The sequence below is a fragment of the Piliocolobus tephrosceles genome, chromosome X, assembly GCF_002776525.5.
Source record: "Piliocolobus tephrosceles isolate RC106 chromosome X, ASM277652v3, whole genome shotgun sequence".
NCBI lineage: Eukaryota > Metazoa > Chordata > Mammalia > Primates > Cercopithecidae > Piliocolobus > Piliocolobus tephrosceles.
The window spans coordinates 94916643-94939021 of NC_045455.1; the positions used below are offsets into that span (position 1 = coordinate 94916643).

General features: G+C 38.3%; 1 protein-coding gene across 7 annotated transcripts in view; it reads right to left on the reverse strand.

The window, feature by feature from the left end:
- Positions 1-22379, reverse strand: part of XPO4 (exportin 4) — a 104955-nt gene that overhangs the window by 47898 nt on the left and 34678 nt on the right. For 4 of the 7 annotated variants that reach the window (XM_026454212.2, XM_026454209.2, XM_026454213.2 and 1 more), the window contains 3 exons: positions 18825-18963; positions 6561-6677; positions 5695-5848 (listed from right to left, as the gene is read on the reverse strand). In XM_026454212.2, the coding sequence (XP_026309997.1) occupies positions 5695-5848; positions 6561-6677; positions 18825-18963 (410 nt within the window). The remainder of the gene's footprint in view (positions 1-5694; positions 5849-6560; positions 6678-18824; positions 18964-22379) is intronic. The other 3 variants (XM_026454215.2, XM_026454216.2, XM_026454210.2) reach the window with 2 other exon arrangements.

Consider the following 22379-nt stretch of genomic DNA (forward strand, 5'->3'; position numbering starts at 1 on the left):
GCATCCCTAGCCTCAACCCAATAGCTGCCAGTAGCATTTCCTGAGTTGTTACAATCAATATTGTCTCAAGACACCACCAAATGTACCAACCATACAAAATTGTTTCTAGATGAGAATCAATGTTAAAGAGTTATGATTTGTTTTCTTTTTCTTTCTTCTTCTTCTTTTTTTTTTTTTTTTGGAGACAGTCTCACTCTATCCCTCAGACTAGAGCTAGAATGCAGTGGTGCAATCTCAGTTCACTGCAACCTCTGACTCCCAGGCTCAAGCAATTCTCCTGCCTCAGCCCTCAAATAATTGGGTCAACAGGTGTGTGTCACCATGCCTGGCTGATTTTTGGTAAGAGATGGGGTGTATTAGTCCGTTCTCAGGCTGCTGATAAAGACATACCCGAGATTCAGTAATTTACAAAAGAAAGAGGTTTAATTGGACTTACAGTTCCACGTGGCTGGAGACACATGGAACAATCATGGCAGAAGGCAAAGAAGAACAAGTCCTGTCTTACATGGATGGCAGCAGGCAAAGAGAGAATGAGGAAGACGCAACAGCGGAAACCCCTAATAAAACCATCAGATCTTATGAGACTTATTCACTGCCATGAGAACAGTATAGGGGAAACCGTCCCCATGACTCAATGATCTCCCACCCGGTCCCTGCCACAACACATGGGAATTATGAGAGTACAATTCAAGATGAGATTTGGGTGGGGACACAGCCACACCACATCGTGAGGTTTTGCCATGTTGCCCAGGCTGGTCTCAAACTCCTGAGCTCAAGCGATCCACCGGCCTTGGCCTCCCAAAGTACTGGGATTACAAGCATGAGCCACTGTGCCCAGCCAAGTTATGATTTCATTAGTGAAACTTTGTATGAGCATAAAGCTTGACCTAGGAACACTGTAATACAAGTTATTAACTATGATAGCATTAATGCCCTTAAATATTAATATCTAATATTTACTCTTTACATTATTTTGTCAGTATCTCTCTATGCACATCCTAGAGCCACTGCTCAGTCAGCTTCAGCTGGTTTTCCCAATATTTTAATTAATATTTTAACACAGTACTTTATATATGAAATTACCTTTTCGGGCTGGGCACAGTGGCTCACGTCTATAATCCCAACACTTTGGGAGGCCAAGATGGGCAGATCACAAGGTCAGGAGGTCAAGACCATCCTGGCTAACACGGTGAACCCCGTCTCTACTAAAAATACAAAAAAATTAGCCGGGCGTGGTGGCAGGTACCTGTGGTCCCAGCTACTTGGGAGGCTGAGGCAGAAGAATGGCATGAACCCGGGAGGTGGAGCTTGTAGTGAGCTGAGATCACGCCACTGCACTCCAGCCTGGGCGACAAAGCAAGACTCTGTCTCAAAAAAAAAAAAAAAAAGAAATTACATTTTGGTCTTGTTCTGTTGCCCAGGCTGGAGTGCAGTGGTGTGATGACAGCTGACTGCACCCTCAAACTCCTGGCCTCAAGAAATCTTCCCACCTCGGCCTCCCAAAGAGAAATGAAACCCTAAGTCCACATAAAAATTATAGATGAATTCTCACAGCAGCATTATTAATAACAGTCAAAAAGGGGAAACAACTCAACCGTCCATCAACTGATAAATGGATTTAAAAAGTGGTATATCTATACACTATTATGGCAATAAAAAGGAAGGAAGAACTGATTGATGCTGCAGGCTACCAAATGATCTTGAAATCATTATGCTAAGTGAAAGAAGCCAGGATGGGTGCAGTGGATGACACCAGTAATCCCAGCACTTTGGGAGGTCGAGGCAGGCAGATCACTTGAGGCCAGGAGTTCAAGACCAGCCTGGTCAACATGGTGAAACTCCATCTCTACTAAAAAATACAAAATTAGCAGGGTGTAGTGGTGTGTGCCTATAGTCCAGCTACCCGGGAGGCTGAGGCAGGAAAATCGCTTGCACCCAGGAGGCGGAGGTTGCAGTGAACTGAGATTGCGCCACTACACTCCACCATAGGAAACAGTGAAACTCCGTCTCAAAAAAAAAAAAAAAAAAAAAAGAAGCCAATCACAAAGGACCACATATTATATGATTCCATTTATACGTCATGTCTAGAATAGGCAAATCCATCGACAGAAAGTGACTGCTAAGGACTGGAGAAGGTAGAAATAGAGACTAACTGCTAATGGACACAGGGTTTCTTTTGGGGATGATGAAAATGGTCTAAAACTACTGACAATCATTGCTGTACAACTCTATGAAGATACTAAAAAACACTGAATTATACATTTTAAATGTGTATATAGTATAATGTGTGATTATATTTCAATTATATCTCAATAAAACTATTACTGAGGCTGGGCACGTTGGCTCATGCCTGTAATGCCAGCACTTTAGGAGGCTGAAGGAGGAGAATCACTTGAAGCCAGGAGTTTGAGGCCAGCCTGGCCAACACAGCAAGACTCCATCTCCACAAAAATTAAAACAAAAAAATTAGTCAGGGCCAGGTGCGGTGGCTCATGCCTGTAATCCCAACACTTTGGCGGGGCAAGGTGGGTGGATCAACTTGAGGTCAGGAGTTCAAGACCAGTGTGGCCAACATGATAAAATCTGTCTCTACTAAAAATACAAAAATAAGCTAGGTGCGGTGGTGCACGCCTGTAATCCCAGCTACTCAGATGGCTGAGGCATGAGAATCGCTTGAACCCAGGTGGCGGAGGTTGCAGTGAACCAAGATAGTGCCACTGCACTCCAGCCTAGGCGACAGAGCAAGATTCTGTCTCAAAAATAAATAAATAAAAACAAAATTATCTCAAGATGCAAAAAAGAAAGCAGATTAGAAAAAATTATGAATGGGGATTGTTACTGACAGTCTCATTTAACATGACACCATTCTAAATTATCAAAACACACAAACATTTTCCACGATTTATTATTTGTCTATCCTAAGAGACAAATTTTATTTTATATTATATTTTACTTTTATTTTATTTTATTATTTTATGTTGAGACAGGGTCTCTTCTGTTGCCCAGGGTGAGTGCAATGGCATGATCATGGCTCACTGCAGCTTCAACCTCCCAGGCTCAAGCAATCCTCCTACCTCAGCCTCCCGAATAGCTGGGACTACAGGCACACACCACCACATCTAGCTAATATTTGTATTTTTTTTGTAGAGATAGGGTTGTGCTATGTTGCCCATGCTGGTCTCGAACTCCTAGACTCAAGCAATCCTCCCACCTCAACCTCCCAAAGTACTGGGATCACAAGAGTGAGCCACCGTATCCAGCAGATAAACCATCTTTTAAAAGGCATCAATTCAACACTTTTAAACTAAGTTAAATTTGATTGTTTAGACCCTCTGCATGGTATAAGGCTGCATAATTATTCCATTCTTTCCTTACTGATTGAATAGTAGATCTCCAGGTAATTTCCAAAATTAGAAATTAGTCAGAATTGAGTTCCTTGAAACTGATTTCCCTAATGAGTGCTAAATCTGTAGCTTAGTTTAATCTCACTGCCAAGTTCTTTCTCCCACACTTAAAGTTAATCCACTCAAAGAATACTTAGCTGTAGTGCAGTCAGCCAACAAATGGCACTATATGAAAAGGTCACACAAGAACTCACTTATAAGCCATGAAGCAAAATATCCTAAGTCAAAAACCAAGATACACTTTCTTTAAACAAGGAATTATTTCCTTTGGCAACACTGCAGTATTGCTTATCATTTTCAGATGACAGGCTTTCCAAAGCTTTACCTAAGTACTTTATAAAATATTTTGTGTGTGTGTATCTTTTAGACAAGCTTTGTTTCCAAACTCCCAGAGAACTGTTTCTTTTTATGAAATAGTCACTCTCTACCAACTGTATTTTCCCTTAAAACAGACACTTTAAAATATATGCAGTGTAACTTCTGTTGATTTTTTTCCCTACATGTATAATTAATATTTTGATAGCTCCATATGGACTGATATTTTTAAAATATGTCTCAAGGTTTTTCAGTATCTTTTCTTTCCCCACTGAAAACACTGGAGCAAGAAGTTGAATCCAATCTCTCTCCCCAACTGCAAGATCCTGTTGTGGTGGTCCCCATAGCTATCACCATTGGCTCCCCTGAATAAAGTCTGCCTTACCAACTTTATTTAAAAAAAAAAAAAAAAAAGAAAGAAAAAAAAAAAAAACCTGGAACAAAAATAGTGACACACTGAAAGGGAAAATTTTTTAAAAAGCAAACCTAAGCAAGTAGGCACCTCTTGACAACCAGAAAGAATTAAGTTAATATATTAAAGACAAAAGGTTGGTTATTAGGAGAAAGATGATTACAGAATAAGAACAAAAGAAAACAGTGACTGACCTTGCTGTAAGCTTTGCCCCACAATGCAGCAGCTCACAGTGACTGCTTTCGGGAAAGAAACCTGGAGAATTCGTGGTTGAAGGAGTCAGACTCACTTTATCTGACACAGCCTTTCTACTACGTGAATAGACTAAGTTTAAAAGGAAAAAGGAGTTACACCCCACCACACTCCTTTAAATGTCATAATTTTACCAGCCACAAATAATTAGTGAGTTTCTATGTAGCTCCTCTTGGCTCTGTTACAATAAAGATGACTCCCATCCTAGATCTCTGATCTGACTTCACATCTATTTCCTGTCTGCTTATCATCGGTCTTTTTCTTCTGAACAGACTCCCAGATTAAAGACATCTAGAACAGGTCACATTAAATTTCCTATACCACACAGAGACGTATTGGATCAACAAAGAAGAGTGTAAAAGACCCCTAGTTATATAATGAACTATTTAATTCAAGAAGGCTATTATAGAGCTCAATAAATAGTAACTAACTCCTGAGTGTTTTAAATGCAGTTTCATTTAATCCACACAACAATCCATACCCCCATTTTACATTTGGAAAAGCTGAGACTCAGAGAGGCTCAGGTGATTTGCCTAAGATCAGCAGAGGCTTGAATCCAGATCTGCCAGACTTTACACAACAAATGGGTAGCCATTGTATATTATTATCAACAGGCAGCAGACGTCCCAGCATAGCAAATTAGAAAGCAGTTCCTTAAAGTTTATGAAATACAAATATCTCTACTTAAAGAAACTAATTTAAATAGCAAATACATGCATTGATAATACAACCCACTTAAACTTCTGAATAATTTCCTAAAAGCAAAATTCTCATCTTTTTATACTGGTAAAGGCCCTTGAAGAATAAACATATTACTAACTTATTATCTACACTGCACTCCAAACTAGCTTTAAGTTAGTGAAAAAAAAAAAAATCAAACATAATTACATGTCCAAGGAAAAAACGATTCAGTTTCTTAAAAGGTGCTTTCTACCTGTTTTCTTTTCCTTCCCTAAGAATATTGCTAATTCTAAACTAGCAATAGCTCCATCATCCACCATGTTTCTATGTATTCTAACTTCTTCTACAAAGGAGTAAATAAACTTTTAAATTTTCTAGTATCATTCTAGTATCCAGTATTCAAACTTCTTCTACAAAGGAGTAAATAAACTTTTAAATTTTCTAGTGTTATTCTAGTATCCACTGTCTTTTGGCATTGTAAGATAAAGAAATGAAATTCTATTTCTTAAAAAAAATCTTATTTTCTTTCAACATGTTTTATAAAAGCTTCAGAGGTTAAAGACTCCAAGCTGTAATTAAGTCACCTATGAAAATTACCACAGATAAACTATTAATTTGTTAAAAGGATATAATTTGGAGGAAGAAAGTTCCAGCTCAAGACTTGATTGGCGAGTGCAAGGTAACGCTGAAATACTGAAGACATCTGAGCATTGAGGTTTTCCCGCCTGCTGAACTCCTGCAGAACTTCAACAGTTAACATGAAGATCTGACGAAGGTCTTCCTCCTATAGTCAATAAATCACAAATATTTTATATGAAAAATTTATTCAAAATGTATTTCCTTTTAGAATCACGAAACAAAACAAACACCTTAAAATTTCCAATGGAAAACACAATTTCCTTAAGAACGTGTTCCATTGTTAGGCCTCTACTTGTAATTTACATCGCAGTATGCTTTCAAGTGACGCCAGTTGGAATATATGTACTCGAATATAAATGCTACTTCCATAGAGAAGAGAGTCTTTGACAACTACTGCAGAGCTGGAGGAGTCAGTTGCTATAGTGCAGAGCCCTAGGATTTAAGCCAATGCCTTCACATAACTTTACTCCAGAGCCAAACAATACATACAAGACAAAGAGCCCGCACCATCTGCAATAACGTTTGAAATACATGGCCTTCTGGCATTCTTCCAGACCTATTTTTAAGGCCAGCAGAGTCCCATCAATTGAATTAGTTATATCTAAACACAATAAGAAATAAATACTAAACTAAAGATCTTTATAGAAGTATTTTTTTAAGACTAGAATTAAACGAGTAATTTTAAACCATCAACTACATTCACCAAACCCATCACTTTATCCTTTGAAATCAAAAAACAAATCCTGAAGTACAGGCTATCATTCAACCACATAAAAATATTCTCACGTCATTAGGAATAGATGGAGTAAAAAGTGAATGATCCGATAATTAAAACTCAAGAACAAAACTACCAATACCTGAAAAACTCTTTTGCAGTTACCATGGAATTCCATGCTCAATCCAATGTTGCTAGTTTTACTTGAACTTGAAAATTCACTCAATAGTGCAGTCAGAATAGAACAGGCCAGAGTTTGCTGCAATTATTTGATAAGAAATAATTGTGAGGCATTACGGTTTCAATGCTTTGTTTCAATGCATTTGTTCAAACATAATAGAACATTTTCTCCCTAATTTTAGATCTTCCACTGCGTCTTTAGATCTTATAACAGTCAGAAAATTAGATACGACAAAATGAATATTAGCTCTCCTTTCTAAGTCGTCTGGTCAGTGTTAATAGTACTTCCTCAAATGCAGTTATACAAATCCATCTAAGACTTGAACTCAGGACACACTGTTCCTACTCAATAGTGGAATTCAAACGATATTTTTAAATAATCAATGTTGAAGGTATTATTTTGTTAAATTTGCAGAACAATCTATATCCTCATTTTACATTTGCGAGAAGTGACTCAGAGTACTTATCTAAGGCCAGCTGAGATTTCAACCCATGTTTGTTTCACTCCCTGTTCTGTTTGTCTCCCTGTTCTGTTTGTAAAATGCATTCCCAAATCGATGAAAAGTGAAACAAATTTTATAGTGTCCATTCCAGAATTTTATAGCCAGGTGATACCCAAAATTTTTTAAAAAGAAAAATGAAGATTTTCCTTCTCATTGGTTCTATCCAACAGGCTCCTAATATCAAATCATTGATTTTATTCCCAGACTATTTAGCGTCAAGGTACCAAGGATGGAAAGAGGATACAAATTATTTTGGCAACTTTCCAGGAGTTAAATAGAAATATGCACACTACCTCTGAACAACCGAAAGATTAAAGTCAAGACGATACTATTTATGCTTATCCAACAGCTGAACACAGTCATACCCACCCACCAACTGCAACATCTTTGTTCAGAAATGCTTCTGATGTCAGTACCTTGACCTTACAGATACTTATCTTGCCAAATCTTAGCAAGTAACTTAATGATATTAAATTCCTAAAAATTGGCATGAAATATCTGTTGAAGGTGACTGATGGTTCTGTGAGTGACTAATAGACAATTTGTCCATTTTGTGTATGTCTGAAATTTTCCTTTAAAAAATGTAAACATAGGTCGGACACAGTGGCTCACGTCTGTAATCCCAACACTTTGGGAGGCCAAGGCAGGCGATCACCTGAGGTCAGGAGTTCGAGACCAGCCTGGTCAACACGGTGAAACCCCGTCTCTACTGAAAATACGAAAAAATCACCCGGGCATGATGGCGGGCACTTGTCGTCTCAGCTACTTGGGACACCAAGGCAGGAGTATCGCTTGAACCTGGGAGGTGGAGGTCGCAGTGAGCCGAGATCGCGCTACTGCACTCCAGCCTGGGCAACAGAGTGAGACTCCGTTTCAAAAAAAAAAAAAAACGTAAACTTAAGTTAAATTCTTATTTGCCTCTTAATCTCAACTAAAACAAGCGTGACTATATAGCTAATATTTATGAAAGGCACAAAACCCCATACATTAAGGAAGTTTCTCAGACTTTTCCACACCTGGAAGTAAACGGAAATCTCCAGGGAATCTAGGGGTATGAGCAATGCTTTCTGCAACAATAGAAGTTCTCTGAAAGCTACTGGTTTGGCATAAACACACACATTTTGTAATTTTACTTCAAAATATACATGACTTAATATAAAAATGTCCCCTCCTCCCAAAATCTTCAAGAAACCCATTTAACTGCCTATGTATGGCCCCAGGCACTTGGAGAGAAAAGCCAGGCACTAAGGCCTCTTACCGGAAAAACAGTTGATCACATATTTCTGTGGTTTTCTGTTTAAAGGGATCTCAAACATTCAGAAAGTACAATCCCTTCATTTTGTAGTTAACAAAATGGTTTTCAAAAATTTTCTTTTAAAATGAGTAATGATTATAGTGCCAGCAATTAACATTAGATAGATACATTTAAGTAACATCAGGATCAACTATAAACATGATTTTTAAACATAGCTAGGCTTTGGGGAAAGTACACGTTAAATCAAATTAATGAGATTCAGAGAAAAAAGTTAATTCACAATGATCTAATGATGAATCCCAAGATTCTAGGATCCTAAAAACAATTTTTCATTTAGACTTAGCTTTCCACATATCCTAAGACTCCAGTCAATAAAACATTATAAAAACATCTAAATGTTTGAGAAAACTTGTCTTACCAAAAACAGAAATTAATTTCTGAATCTCAGATGAGATAACCTATTAAAAACAGAATTCACATATAACATATAAAAACCTGCAAGCTGAAAGAACCTAGAAGCACTCATTAAACAAATTCTTATTCTTACAAATAAATAATCTATACTAATTTTTCACAATTTACAACTTTCCACTCACAAGTAATTTACAACTTTCCACAGATTGTGTTTTACTGCATTTACCACAAAATGGCTTATTTTAAAACTACCACCATATTCAAGTTTTCTGGAACATCTCTCTAATTAATGATCACAACCATATGTATTCACAAAAGCTTTACTTTTTCACATGAAAACAAACATTTCCCAAGATAACGTGTGGTTTATGGTCAAGATGAGAAACAAATGAGTGAAGGAGAGGGGCAGGGCAATGACAAGTGAAAGCCCTGCTAAAGCTCCTCCTGCAACTACCAACTTCATCACACAAAACAAGGAGCCCCGGTGGCATGGAACTGCTTTTTAGTTACAGCAATGAATATATCCCTCCAAAACAGCCAACTTCCATACTAATGAAGTACAAATTCACCCATAAAAACAAGTACATTTGTAATCGATGAGAATTTAGAACAAAATGCACTTATAGACTTAGCCCCCTGAACACATAAGAATCTTTTGTTTTAAAATAATTTTTTCATCCTACAAAAATATACTTCTATCTTAGAAAAACCAGAAATTATAGAAAAGCACAAAGAAAATAAAATTGTCTACAATCCTATCATCCAGGAGTTATTACTGTAACATTTATAGCTTTCCAATTTTTTAGTGCACAGATATAAATTTTTATATACCATTGATATCAACCCATATATAGTTTTACATTCTACTTTTCCACTTTATACCTATGAAATAAAAAGAAAAAAATCTAAAAACAAGTGTGTTCTATTTAAATATACCATTTAAAGACTTAAGAAATACATAAAAATAAATTATCATACAGCATTGCTAGAGGTATTGCAAGAAATCAAATATTCCGGCTTTGACTGTACCTACAGTTATCAGCTTCCAAAGAACTAAAACTCAGTAGGATATTTTCATCATTAAAAGATACCAAATAGTATAAGCTCTCCTTAATTTGGAAATCCTGTAGGAATATGAGATTACCATCATAAATATTAATCATACTACACTGGTCTGGCTCAAAGGTGCCAAATGAATAGACTCCTGGAGAATGATGAATAATTAAACACTGATTATACATTAAGAGAGCAAAGTACTTCAACACATATCAACAAAGTATTTCTCCCTATTCACAGGGGAATTAAACATATCACTAAATGTCTAGGACTCACTTCTAAATATGTTTGCTCATTTTCAATATTTAATTATGGATTAAATCCCCTTAAAATGAAGTTACTCTCACATTGTGTTGTAATGAAGACAGCTAGGGAAGCAAGCCAAAAATAAAACTCCCAGGGGAGAACAGAGGCCAGCTTCTTCCCAGGACAGAGAGAGGAGAGAAAAAACATGAAAGCATCAAATCTGCCTGGAGGAGATCACCAGCTCTAGCTTTTCTTACCCTTGAAGAATGTTCTTATCTGCCTCCTTCAGACCGCTGGTCTCAGTGGGCATCCCAAGTGCACCCCTAACTCACCCTCTACTGACCAGTATCTTCAAGTGCTGCCTCTCTGGCCTTTGTCAAAGCCAGAGCTAGATATTTTTCTCTATCAGAGACAGTGGCTCTGACACTTAAGACAGCCGGAAACAAAACCTCTACTAATTAATGTCAGTGAAATCGGATCAAAGTTGACTAACTGATTGATAAAAGAATGCCATACTAAAATTCACAGGAATTTGCCCAGTACAAAATACAAATCTTAAGACTTCTAAGAGGTTAATACAACAATACTTCACTTATCTAAGATCATAAAGAATTAAGTTAATATCTGTTAATTTTGTAAATGCAGCCAGCAAATATTTTTAATGAAACGTCCTATAAATTTTTCTTAAGGAATTATTTCTATGGCAATTATTATATGATATTATAGTTAAGTGACTACTTGGAACTTGGAAGCTACCAAAACATAAGGGGCCTTCCCCCCGTTGGCAGTGTGGTGCCAGATCTCGATGCCTGTTGATCTTTGTCTGCTTCACAGCTTTTCTCAACCATCCTTTGCTGTTGTCTGTCACTCACTGCTGCGGGCAATCTGACTGCCACTAACGTGTAGTTCTAAATGGATCATTTTCATTTGCTCACAAGTTAGAAACCAAATAAAATTTATTAAAATTACATCTAAAATAAATTATAAATAAAAACACTCCGCAGGACTCTTTTAGGAGTCTTCCAATACAAGAATCCTGTTTAAATCAGCTAGAAAATCTGGGCTCTAACAGTCCAAGATTTCCTTCTTCAAATAACTGTGGTCAAAGCCCTTCATGTACCTTGACCTCAGCTTTCTCACCTATAATAAGGGCTACCACCCTCTGCCCTTCCTAATTTGCGTAATTGTCCTAAGGCTCAAACTGGATAATGCTTAAAAACACCATGTAATGACACCAGCTTACAAGAAGGTAAAGTAGCAGCTGTATTTTTTATCATTATAAAAAATAACAACCACCTATTTCAGTTTTTTAAAATTCTATTCCTTGATGACGATCTACATTCTGCAAAATTAAAATTACTAAATGTGTTACACCACTTAAAAAAGAGAGCTATAACTGAAGCTGTATCGATAATTAAAGCAATATAGCAGATGTTCACTAAATGCTGTTTGGATTAATGAATCAATGTTTATTTCTATGCCCAGCACCATGTTAACACAACAGAAGTTGGAAAATAAATGATGTGTTCCCTATTTTTTGGTTGCTTATACATTTCTACGAGAAAATTTTAATATGTCAAACAAGTAGAAGACCAATGCAATGAGGTGTCAAGGTTATTTTAAAAAATCTAATTGTCTTCTTTCATTGAAGTACTGAAAATTCACAAGTTAATTCACTGGCTAACAATTTAAGTAACTCTTATCTTCACACTGAAAGTCTTATAGCAGTATTCTCATTTATTTCTAGCAAAAGCCATTAATTTCAAGCTAGTGAAAAAATGCCCTTCAGAGATAGCTTGCCTCACTCACCAGCTTACTGTCACAAGCCCAAGATACTCAAACACTAACTCCAGCTGACAAAATAAAATACTCTTGTTCAGGGAGAGGATTGTCTCTTATAATAGCCTGGCTCTTACCCCAGGAGCTTTATTACCAAGAATAAACTTTATGAAAGGTTGCCATACATAAAGCAGACTTCCAGCTGCTCTTCTATGCAAACTTCAATGAGACTTATGATAAGAGAGATTAACTTGGCTATCACATCCAGGGGCTGCCGTAGACAAGTGAATTTCTCACCCACTTCTCTCTAGTATGGCAAAGAGGAAGAAAGGATACTTAAATGCTAAATTAAACAGCTTTAAAAGTGATTTAACGTATGCCTACTGCTTTCAAAGGAAATAAGACAAATATGAATTATATATTTAAATATAGATTAAAATTTTAACTTAAAATAAAAAAATTCTGCTACTTTCCTAGGAAGGCAAGTTTCCATATCCCTCCCAAGTTAGTATTGACAGCAGGTCCGACACTACTGCAAACTGAGATAAAATAACCATGGTAACCTTTATAATCATGGAAGGAAAACATCATAACTGCCCACAAGCTTGAAACAACATATTATTTAATAATCATACAGGCAAGAATTAATGAAGAATACATCATTTTTTATACAAATTAGATATAATCTTTCCATAAAACTGTAGAGAACCAAGTCTTTAAGAAACTTCTGAAAGCATTTAAAGAAAGGCTAACGTGTTGGTTACCTGTATTTTGGCTGAGGCAGGAGAATGACGTAAACCCGGGAGGCAGAGCTTGCAGTGAGCCGAGATCCGGCCACTGCACTCCAGCCTGGGCGACAGAGCGAGACTCCGTCTCAAAAAAAAAAAAAAAAAAAAAAAAAACACGCACAAATTGGCAGAGTGTAGTGGCTCACACCTGTAATCCCAGCACTTTGGGAGGCTGAAGTGGGTAGATCACTTGAGGTCAGGAGTTCGAAACCAGCCTGGCGCAAATGGCAAAACCCCATCTCTACTAAAAATATAAAAATTAGCCGGGCATAGTGGCATGCGCCTGTAGTCCCAGCTGCTCGGGAGGCTGAGGCATGAGAATCGCTTGAACCCAGGAGGCGGAGGTTGTAGTGAGCTGAGATCATGCCAATGCACTCCAGCCTGGGTGACAGAGCGAGACTCTATCTCAAAAAAAAAAAAATCACACACAAATGATTAGTTTTCACTCATAGCATAAACATTTTATTCTGCTTTTCCATACTCAAAATATTGTTGGAGAGAAAAACACATGATTTACTATAGTTCACTTCCCAAGATTCTATGAAGAAAGCAGTGACAGACTACTAGGGAGAGAACACAAATACTTGCTGAATAGAAGTGAATATTATCAAATTTATTTTACATATTATTGAACTAATGCCTAGAGAAGTTAATTTAAGTTAGGTTGGCAATAAATGGCAGAGCTGGGATTTAAACCCAAGTGTGAATCCAAAATCAGTGTTCTATTATACTACACTGCCTCGAAACCTGTATAAATGCAAACATGAGATGAGCACAGGGAAATGGACCATCAAAAATCAATTCTTGGCTGGGCGTGGTGGGTCACACCTATAAGGCTGAGACAGGAGGATCACCTTGAGGTCAGGAGCTCAAGACAGCCTGGGCAACATAGTGAGACCTCACCTTTACAAAAGAATTTTAAAATTAGCCAGGTACAGTGGCACGTACCAATAACCCCAGCTGAAGTTGAGGTGAGAGGATCACTTGAGCCCAGGTGATCGAGGCAGCAGTGAGCTATGAACATGTCACTGCACTTCAGCCTAGGCGAGAGAGCGAGGCCCTGTTTCTAAAACAAACAAACAAATGAAACCAATACGCTTCCAAAGCGAAGCCAGACTACACACAGACAGTTTCTGGCCAATGACAGTCGATGGAAATGTCCCTCTAGAAGAGGTGTGAGGGGAAAATTAGTTACCTAATTTAATGGTTCATGAGGTCAACCCTTTCTTCATCTATAGAAAACCTTCAGTTAATTTTCTCTACTTTTCAAATCTCTCTTAAAAATCACCTTTATAAAGAAAGTTTCTAGCCAATACTAAATCAATGCTCTGATCAGTTATCATTCTCCCTTCTTACAGAGGTTTTAATCATCTTGTTCGCTGTCATTTATGTCTGAGACTAAGAAAATACTAAGTAAATTCTTGAACCACTTACAAATTCTTAACAGTCCAAGAAGAAGAGAGGATGATATACGAAAATGTCTCAACTTCATTTTTTAGGCCTTCCTAATGAGCTAGTTTCAAGCTACTGGGCAAGGACAAATAGGGGCAGTGTATGCATTTAACTTGCCATATAAAGTAGAGAATACTTTTCACATTTAATGTTTTTAATATAGTCGCCAAAATAAATTTCATCCTGCAATCCTGAAATTAAATTCTACTTCCCACTATTGATTTCCTATTATTATAGTAGTTCTCAGCCCTGGTATTAAAAATTTGACTTTAGGCCAGGCATGGTGGCTCACACCTGTGATCTTTGGGAGGCCAAGGCGGGCTGATTGCTTGAGCCTGGAAGTTCGAGACCAGCTTGGGCAACATAGCAAAACCCTGTCTCTACAAAAATACAAAAAAATAGCTCAGTGGGGTGGCGTGCACCTGTAGTCCCAGCTCCTCAGGAGGCTGAGGTAGAAGAATCACCTGAGCATGCTGAGGTCAAGGCTGCAGTAAGCCAAGACTGCACCACTGCACTCCACTGCCTAGGCAATAGAGCAAAACCCAGTCTCAAAAAAAAAAAAAAGAAAGAAAGGAAGAAATTTGACTTTAAAAATATCTTTGGAGTCTTTCTTAAGATTATTACATTTATCCACTATTCTCAAAGTGTACACACTATGAAGAGAGCAAAATCCTATCTAACTGAACAGCTACATCTGTTCCAACCATTCTCAGAAGATCAGTTATTTCAGTGGCTCAAAAAAAATCCAATTGCCAGGTTGCAGTGGGACTAGTTTTTGTGCTGGGTCAAATTACCCAAGGGGAAAGGAAGCAGAGAACTCAGTTCCCAAGTATGTGCTCATTCCTGAGAGAGGCAAGGAACTCTTGATCCTTTGCCTGTGCCGTCCCAGGACTAACAAGCTACTTGTAGGGGGTGAGGGCAGGCCGCATAAATTCTACCCCAATACCAAAACTCTGGCTGGAATGATCACCAAACAAACAAGGGAAAGGTATTAGTCATAAATAGATAGACCTCAGAGTTACTAGTAATGTTCCTCAAGTTTAAATCCTGTCTATCACAATGAGCTGGACTCTTTTACTGCAGCCGGTCAAAATGAAACAAGATGTTCTTATGTGAAATCTAAAATATGAAGTGCAACTTGATTCAGCGTTATTAGGGGTAAAGATAATATTTCCAAGTAGCAGCCTCAGCTGCAAACCTTTTCTCTGCTAGTTTTATCTACGTATATCGACCACTTCTTTTTCCCCATGCTATCTATGATGACCACCATTGGATAATGCACATGGCCATTAGTGTGGAAGCAAATTCTAACACAATTCATAGAAATGACAAGATTACCATTATACAACTCGCGTAGGTACTGCTGAAGCATCAGCATCTCATGAACAAAGCTGACAATATTTGGTATATTATATTTGGTATATTTGACTATTATGGTATATTAGATTATAATATTTCATAACAATTAAAATAATGATTAATATTTATGGCAACATGGAAAATACAGAATCAAACGAGAAAGCAAGGTACACCACATCTATATTATGTATATACATTAAAAAAGACTAGAAGAAAACCTAAACAAATGAAAATTGCCTGATAGCTTTTTCACTTGTTTTATGTAGATAACCATTACTCTTGCTATAATGTTATTTGTGTAACAGAAAATATAAATTGTTAAGATTTATAAATACAAATAGCACACTTAACCACAGTGGGATTACCACTACTTATCAACTGGTTGACTTCATGAAAAATGCTTTTACAGTCAACTGATTTATCTAAAGTTCACGACACACTGATCAGAAACGGAGACTATGGGCCGGGCGCGGTGGCTCAAGCCTGTAATCCCAGCACTTTGGGAGGCCGAGACGGGCGGATCACGAGGTCAGGAGATCGAGACCATCCTGGCTAACACGCTGAAACCCCGTCTCTACTAAAAATACAAAAAACTAGCCGGGCGTGGTGGCGGGCGCCTGTAGTCCCAGCTACTCCGGAGGCTGAGGCAGGAGAATGGCGTGAACCCGGGAGGCGGAGCTTGCAGTGAGCTGAGATCCGGCCACTGCACTCCAGCACGGGCGACAGAGCAAGACTCCATCTCAAAAAAAAAGAAATGGAGACTATGTCTACTACCACAATTTACACTACATAGCTTCCCATGGCCAGGCACACTGGCTCCTATCTGTAATCCCAGCATTTTGGAAGGCTGAGGCAAGAGAATCACTTGAGCCCAGGAGTTCAAGACCAGCCTAGGCAACATAGTGAAACTTCGTCTCTACAAAAAAATTTTAAAAATTAGCCAGGAGTGGTGGCTTGTGCCTATAGTCCCAGCTACCCAGGAGACTAAGGTGGGAAGACCGGGTCCATGAGTTCGGGGCTGCAGTGAGCTGTGATCGTAACACTGCACTCCACAGCCTGTGCAACAGAGCAAGTGAGACCCTGTCTCAAAAAAAAAAAAAAAAGCTTCCTACCCAGGTACAGCAGCCTGCACCTTAATCCCAGCTACTCGAGAGGCTGAGGTGGGAGGTGGGAGGAATGGTTGAGCCCAGGAGACTGAGGTTGCAGTGAGGTATGCAGCACTGCATCACACCCTGTCTCTTAAATTAAAATAAAAGGAGCTCCCCATAATTTTCACCTCAAAAATTTAATATGAACTCTTCTTAGGTGATTACTTTCAAGAAATATTCCCACTTCATAAAACAAAATCAAAATGACTTATAGAATGTAAAGATTCAAACATATATACTTTCAAATTTATTAGTTTTACACAAAAAACTAAATTTCATAATACTAAGTAAAAGGGCCATAAAATTAGATTATCAGTCTCTAGAACGACACCATCCAGTATGTCTGTCACTAACTACATGTGGCTATTTGAATTTAAATTAAAATTTAAAAAATTAGAAAATTCAGTTCTTCACCCTAGCCACATTTCACATGACCAACTGCCGCAAGTGGCCAGCGTAGCGGCTACATATTAGGGAGCGCAGACATCCAACACTTCTTTCAACACAGTAAGTTGTACTGGACAGCACTACTCTTGAGGAAATTTGTCACAAAAATGGCATAAAACTTAACATCACACAATCAAAAATCAAGATGTAAATAAAAATGTTCTGTATCTTGACTATGGTAGGAGTTTACTGGTATACACAACTGTCACAACTTAACGAGGTGTGCATTTTAGACATAGTAATGCATGTAAATTACTTCTCAATAAAGTGAAGGGGAAAAAAAGAACAAACACATGACCACTGATGAACTTCTAAGGAAAACAAAAAACACTTAGGACATACATAGTAAGTTCCAAAGTCCTGAGCAGCTTGCTTACACATGCTGTGGCTCTAGACTCCTGGGGTATCAGTCTGCGGTCCTAAGCAGAGTGGAAGCAGATGGCTGGGACAGTGAGGGGAGCGCATAGCTGTGTGCAGTGAAAAGTGGTGGACACGAAGGCAGCAGAAAAGAGATCCAAGATATTGTGGAAAGCAAGGGACAATGTACGTGGCCCTCCTAAAATGCACCACTGCATCTCAACCTCAAAGCATCAACCACACGGTGAAAATCACATCCACTAACTGAGGGGCCACTGAAGACAAAAGGAATTAACAAACAGTTATACCGCATATAGCCTCACATAGATATCTTTAAAATGGTTTAAAAATGTGTTAAGGTAATAAGCTACCCAAAATACTTAAAGATTTAATATCCGAGACTCAGAACGGCCAAGTATTACCAATCTCAATTCTATATGAATGAAATATCATTCAGGTGATAAAAGCTGATAGGTTAAACCAAGAATCACAGCTAATCATCAACAGCAACCGCAGCTCCTCCTGCCTCAGAGTGATTACAACCAAACAGCCACTCTCCAGGCACAACTCCAGCTCTCCAAAAGGTGGACAGGAGAGTGGACAGGATGGGGGAACCATGCTTCCCAAAGTCATTCAGCCAAGAACAGTGATCCCTAATTTGTTCAGTTGACAGTAACTGCTAAAGTCCAATGGCCTATTAGGACAGCAACTTTTAATTATTTTTGTTACGTCAGATATTTTCTATTTTATTCAAACACGTCCGTAATCACTAGTAGCTATCAAAGGTTTATTAGAAATGGCAAAACAAAGTTCAATAGAAATGGTTAACGATATTATGGCATATTAGCTTATAATATTTTATAACAATTAAAATCATGATTATGAATATTTATGGCAACATGGAAAATACAGAACCAAACAAAAAAGCAAAGTACACCACATTTATATTATGTACATATATTTAAAAAGACTAGGCCAGGCGTGGTGGCTCACACCTGTAACACCAGCACTTTGGGAGGCCAAGGCGGGGGGACCACCTGAGGTCGGGAGTTTGAGACCAGCCTGACCAACATGGAGAAACCCTGTCTCTACTAAAAATACAAAATTAGCCAGGCGTGGTGGCACATGCCTGTAATCCCAGCTACTCTGGAGGCTGAGACAGGAGAACTGCTTGAACCCAGGAGGCAGAGGTTGCCATGAGCCAAGATTGAGAAATTGCACTCTAGCCTGGACAACAAGAGCAAAGCTCTGTCTCCAAAAAAAAAAAAGGACTAGAAGAAAACCTGAACAAATGAAAATTGCTTGCCTGATAGCTTTTTCACTTTTTTGTTTATGTAGATATCCATTACTCTTGCTATAATGCTATTCGTGTAACAGAAAATATAAATTGTTAATATTTATAAATACAAACAGCACACTTACCACAGTGGGATTGCCACTACTAATCAACTGGCTGACTTCATGAAAAATGCTTTTGCAGTCAATTGATTTATCTAATGATCCTCTTTTTACAATTACTGCTACTGCTAGTAGAATCTGTTCCCGAACATACTTTTGAAGGCTGTAAAACATAAAAATCATTATGAAAAATTTACCTAAATCTAATACAAGAATACTTCCAAACTTCTCTCTATGCCTGTAGCTACTAATAACATTGCTTACATGTGAGAGGAGCAGAGCCAAATGGTTATATACAGACTCCAAAGCCAGGATGCCTGGGTTCAATCCCAGGCTCCATTGTGGACGGGCTGTATGACCCTGGGCAAGACAGTTAGCATTCAGGGCCTTGGTTTTCTCATCTGTAAAATGAGAATAACACTGCTAGTGTTATTATAAGGGTTAAATGTTCCTAGAGCTATGCCCGGTACATACTAAGCACTATACAAGTGTTATTTGCTTCAGGAAGTATTCAACAGATGTAAGTCTGCTCCCTGTTAAATATTTGTAGGGAAAAAAATCACTAAGATTAAGATTCCACTAGTTTGGAGATAAATTCTGATCTAACCTACATCTACAACCACTAATCTATCCTAAATCCCATTTCCCTTTAATGTTTAAAGGCAACATACTAGCTATCCAAGATACATCATTATGGAAACATAAAATTGTAAAACACACACATTCAAAACATTCACATCTAGGTTCTGTTCCTCCATGTGATGACAGAAGCACCCAACCCAAGTGGAGGCATTTTACCAAGCCCATTTGACTACAAGGGCACAGAAACTTAATTGCCTTTTCACAATCTTTTCTGAAAGATAAGGATCAGAAAACATACTCCCAAACTTTATAATCTAGCCTCTAGAATCCCACAAAGATACACCCACCATGTGGCCCTGGAATAAACTCAAACCCCTTAACATTGCTTATAAGCAGTGGGAACCATTCTAGCTTTCCTGGGACAGCCTCAATTTACCTGTTGCCCCAAATAATTATTAATAGTTCTTTATTTCACTCTCCAAAGTGTCCCAGTTTGGACATCCACCTACAGCCACTGGTGGCTGCCCCTCTCCTTGATGTCTGCCCTTCCACACACACTCACAACTGCAGACATATTGACCTTTCACTTCCTCACTCCACACTCGTGCACTTGCAGGCCTCTGAACTTCTATTCCCTCTCCTAAGATTGTGATGTCACTTTCTCCAGAAAGTTATTACTAAGGGTTCCCACGGCACCTTCACATGACATTACATATCTGTTACTACTGGTTCACTAGCTCGCAGATCAGCCGCCCATTCTATGCATACTAGCATATGCAAAGCACACTGCCTGCTGCATAACATGCATTTATTAGATATTTATACAGATGAATAAACATGTCTCCCTATCAGCAAGACTGAAGTGAAAAAACATTCCTTCAAAACATACACTTGAACCATTCATCTTTCATTCATTAAGCAAATAAATGCAGAGATCCTACTATGCGTAAGAATATCAGTTGGCCAAAGGGAATTTCTGTACTTTTAAGAGGACAGAACAGTTTCATAGGCACTGACTACTACTAGAAAACATACATAAAGCTGAAGACTATGACTACAGACATACACAGAGATAGTTTTAAATATCTCTATTGGCAAGAATTAAAATTTTTAGGAGAATGAATAATAGCTACCATTTATTGAATGCTTACTATATGCAAGAATTTATATGAACTAGTTTCGCAAGTATTAACACATCTAATCCTCATGATAATACTACTATTATTCACTCCATTTAAAAATCAAATCAGAAGGCCAGGAGCGGTGGCTCACGCCTGTAATCCCAGCACTTTGGGAGGCCAAGGTGGGCGGATCACGAGGTCAGAAGATAGAGACCATCCTGGCTAACATGGTGAAACCCTGTCTCTACTAAAAAAATACAAAAAAAATGAGCCGGGCCTGGTGGTGGGCAGCTGTAGTCCCAGCTACTCGGGAGACTGAGGCAGGAGAATTGCATGAACCTGGGAGGCAGAGCTTGCAGTGAGCCGAGATTGTGCCACTGCACTCCAGCCTGGGCAACAGAGCCAGACTCCGTCTCAAAAACAAACAAAAAAATCAAATCAGGAAATTAATGCACAAAGAAGTAATCTGCCCAGTGTTGCAGAGTTAAGTGGCAGAAGTAGGGTGCAAATCCCTTTCTTAACCACTACGCTACACTTGCCTCTTTAATAAAGGGCGTTGTGCATTTCACTCTATACAAACTTTATTTCAATTAAGAGGAAAACAAAAAAAAGAAAAAATTATGTGCACATAATGGGAAGTACACATTACGTATGTAATAGTTCACTACACAGCCTATGGAATTCTACCTATGCAGTATGCCAAAAACGTTTAACTTGACTCTGATCCACACTGTAGGGCATTCTACAAGATACACACATCTGTGTCATGAAAGGCAAAAAAGAGCACACAACTTTCTAGATTACAAGAGACAGGACAACTAAATACGTTACATCATCTCTGGCTCACCTAGATTAAAAAATAACCTACTGTACCTAAATAAAGCAAGTATTAATAGATCTGAAGCGACAGATAGACTGCAATACAAAAACAAAAAACCTAGAAAAAGGAAAAAGGATATAAATATTATTCAGACAACTGGGAAACCCAGAATATAGAATCAGAATTGTTAGATCATGTAGACACATCAACTATATCAAGAGTATTGAGATTATGCTTTCAGAAGAGACATGTTCAAAGACTTTAAGGCTAAAGTATCATGATGTCTGTGGCACTCTCAAATAGTTAAGGGTAAAAAATGTATATATACATGAGAGAGAAATAAAAAATGTGACAAAATGTTAACTGAGCCTCTACTAGAAAAAGGTTGTGTGTCTTCATTATACTCTTCTTTCCACTTTGCTGAAAGTATGCCACCACACTCCAGCCTGGGCAACACAGTGAGACTCTGTCTCTTAAAAAAAAGTTTGAGATAAAAAATACATATGTAAGCCGAACGCAGTGGCTCATGCCTGTAATCTCAGCACTTTGGGAGGTCGAGGAGGGCAGATCACAAGGTCACAAGTTCGAGACCAGCCTGGTCAACATGGTGAAATCCTATCTCTACTAAAAATGCAAAGAATTAGCCAGGCATGGTGGTGCGTGCTTATAATCCCAGCTACTCAGGAGACTGAGGCAGTAGAATTGCTGGAACCCAGGAGGCGGAGGTTGCAGTGAGCCAGTTCGCGCCATTGCACTCTAGCCTGGGCAACAAAACAAGACTTTGTCTCGAGAAAAAAGAAAAAAATTAAAAATTAAAAAAAAATAGATAGATAGATAAATAGATAATGTGTGAGCTATTTCAATGTAGAACCCTACAATCAACTCTACAATGAAGCTAATTACTTTGGCTTCTAAATTATCAAAATGATTTTAAAATGAGATTAATTTGGGCCACGTATGGTGGCTCATTCCTGCAATCCCAGCACTTTGGGGTACTGAGGCAGGAGGACTGCTTGAGCTCAGGAGTTCAAGACCAGCCTGGACAACACAGCAAGA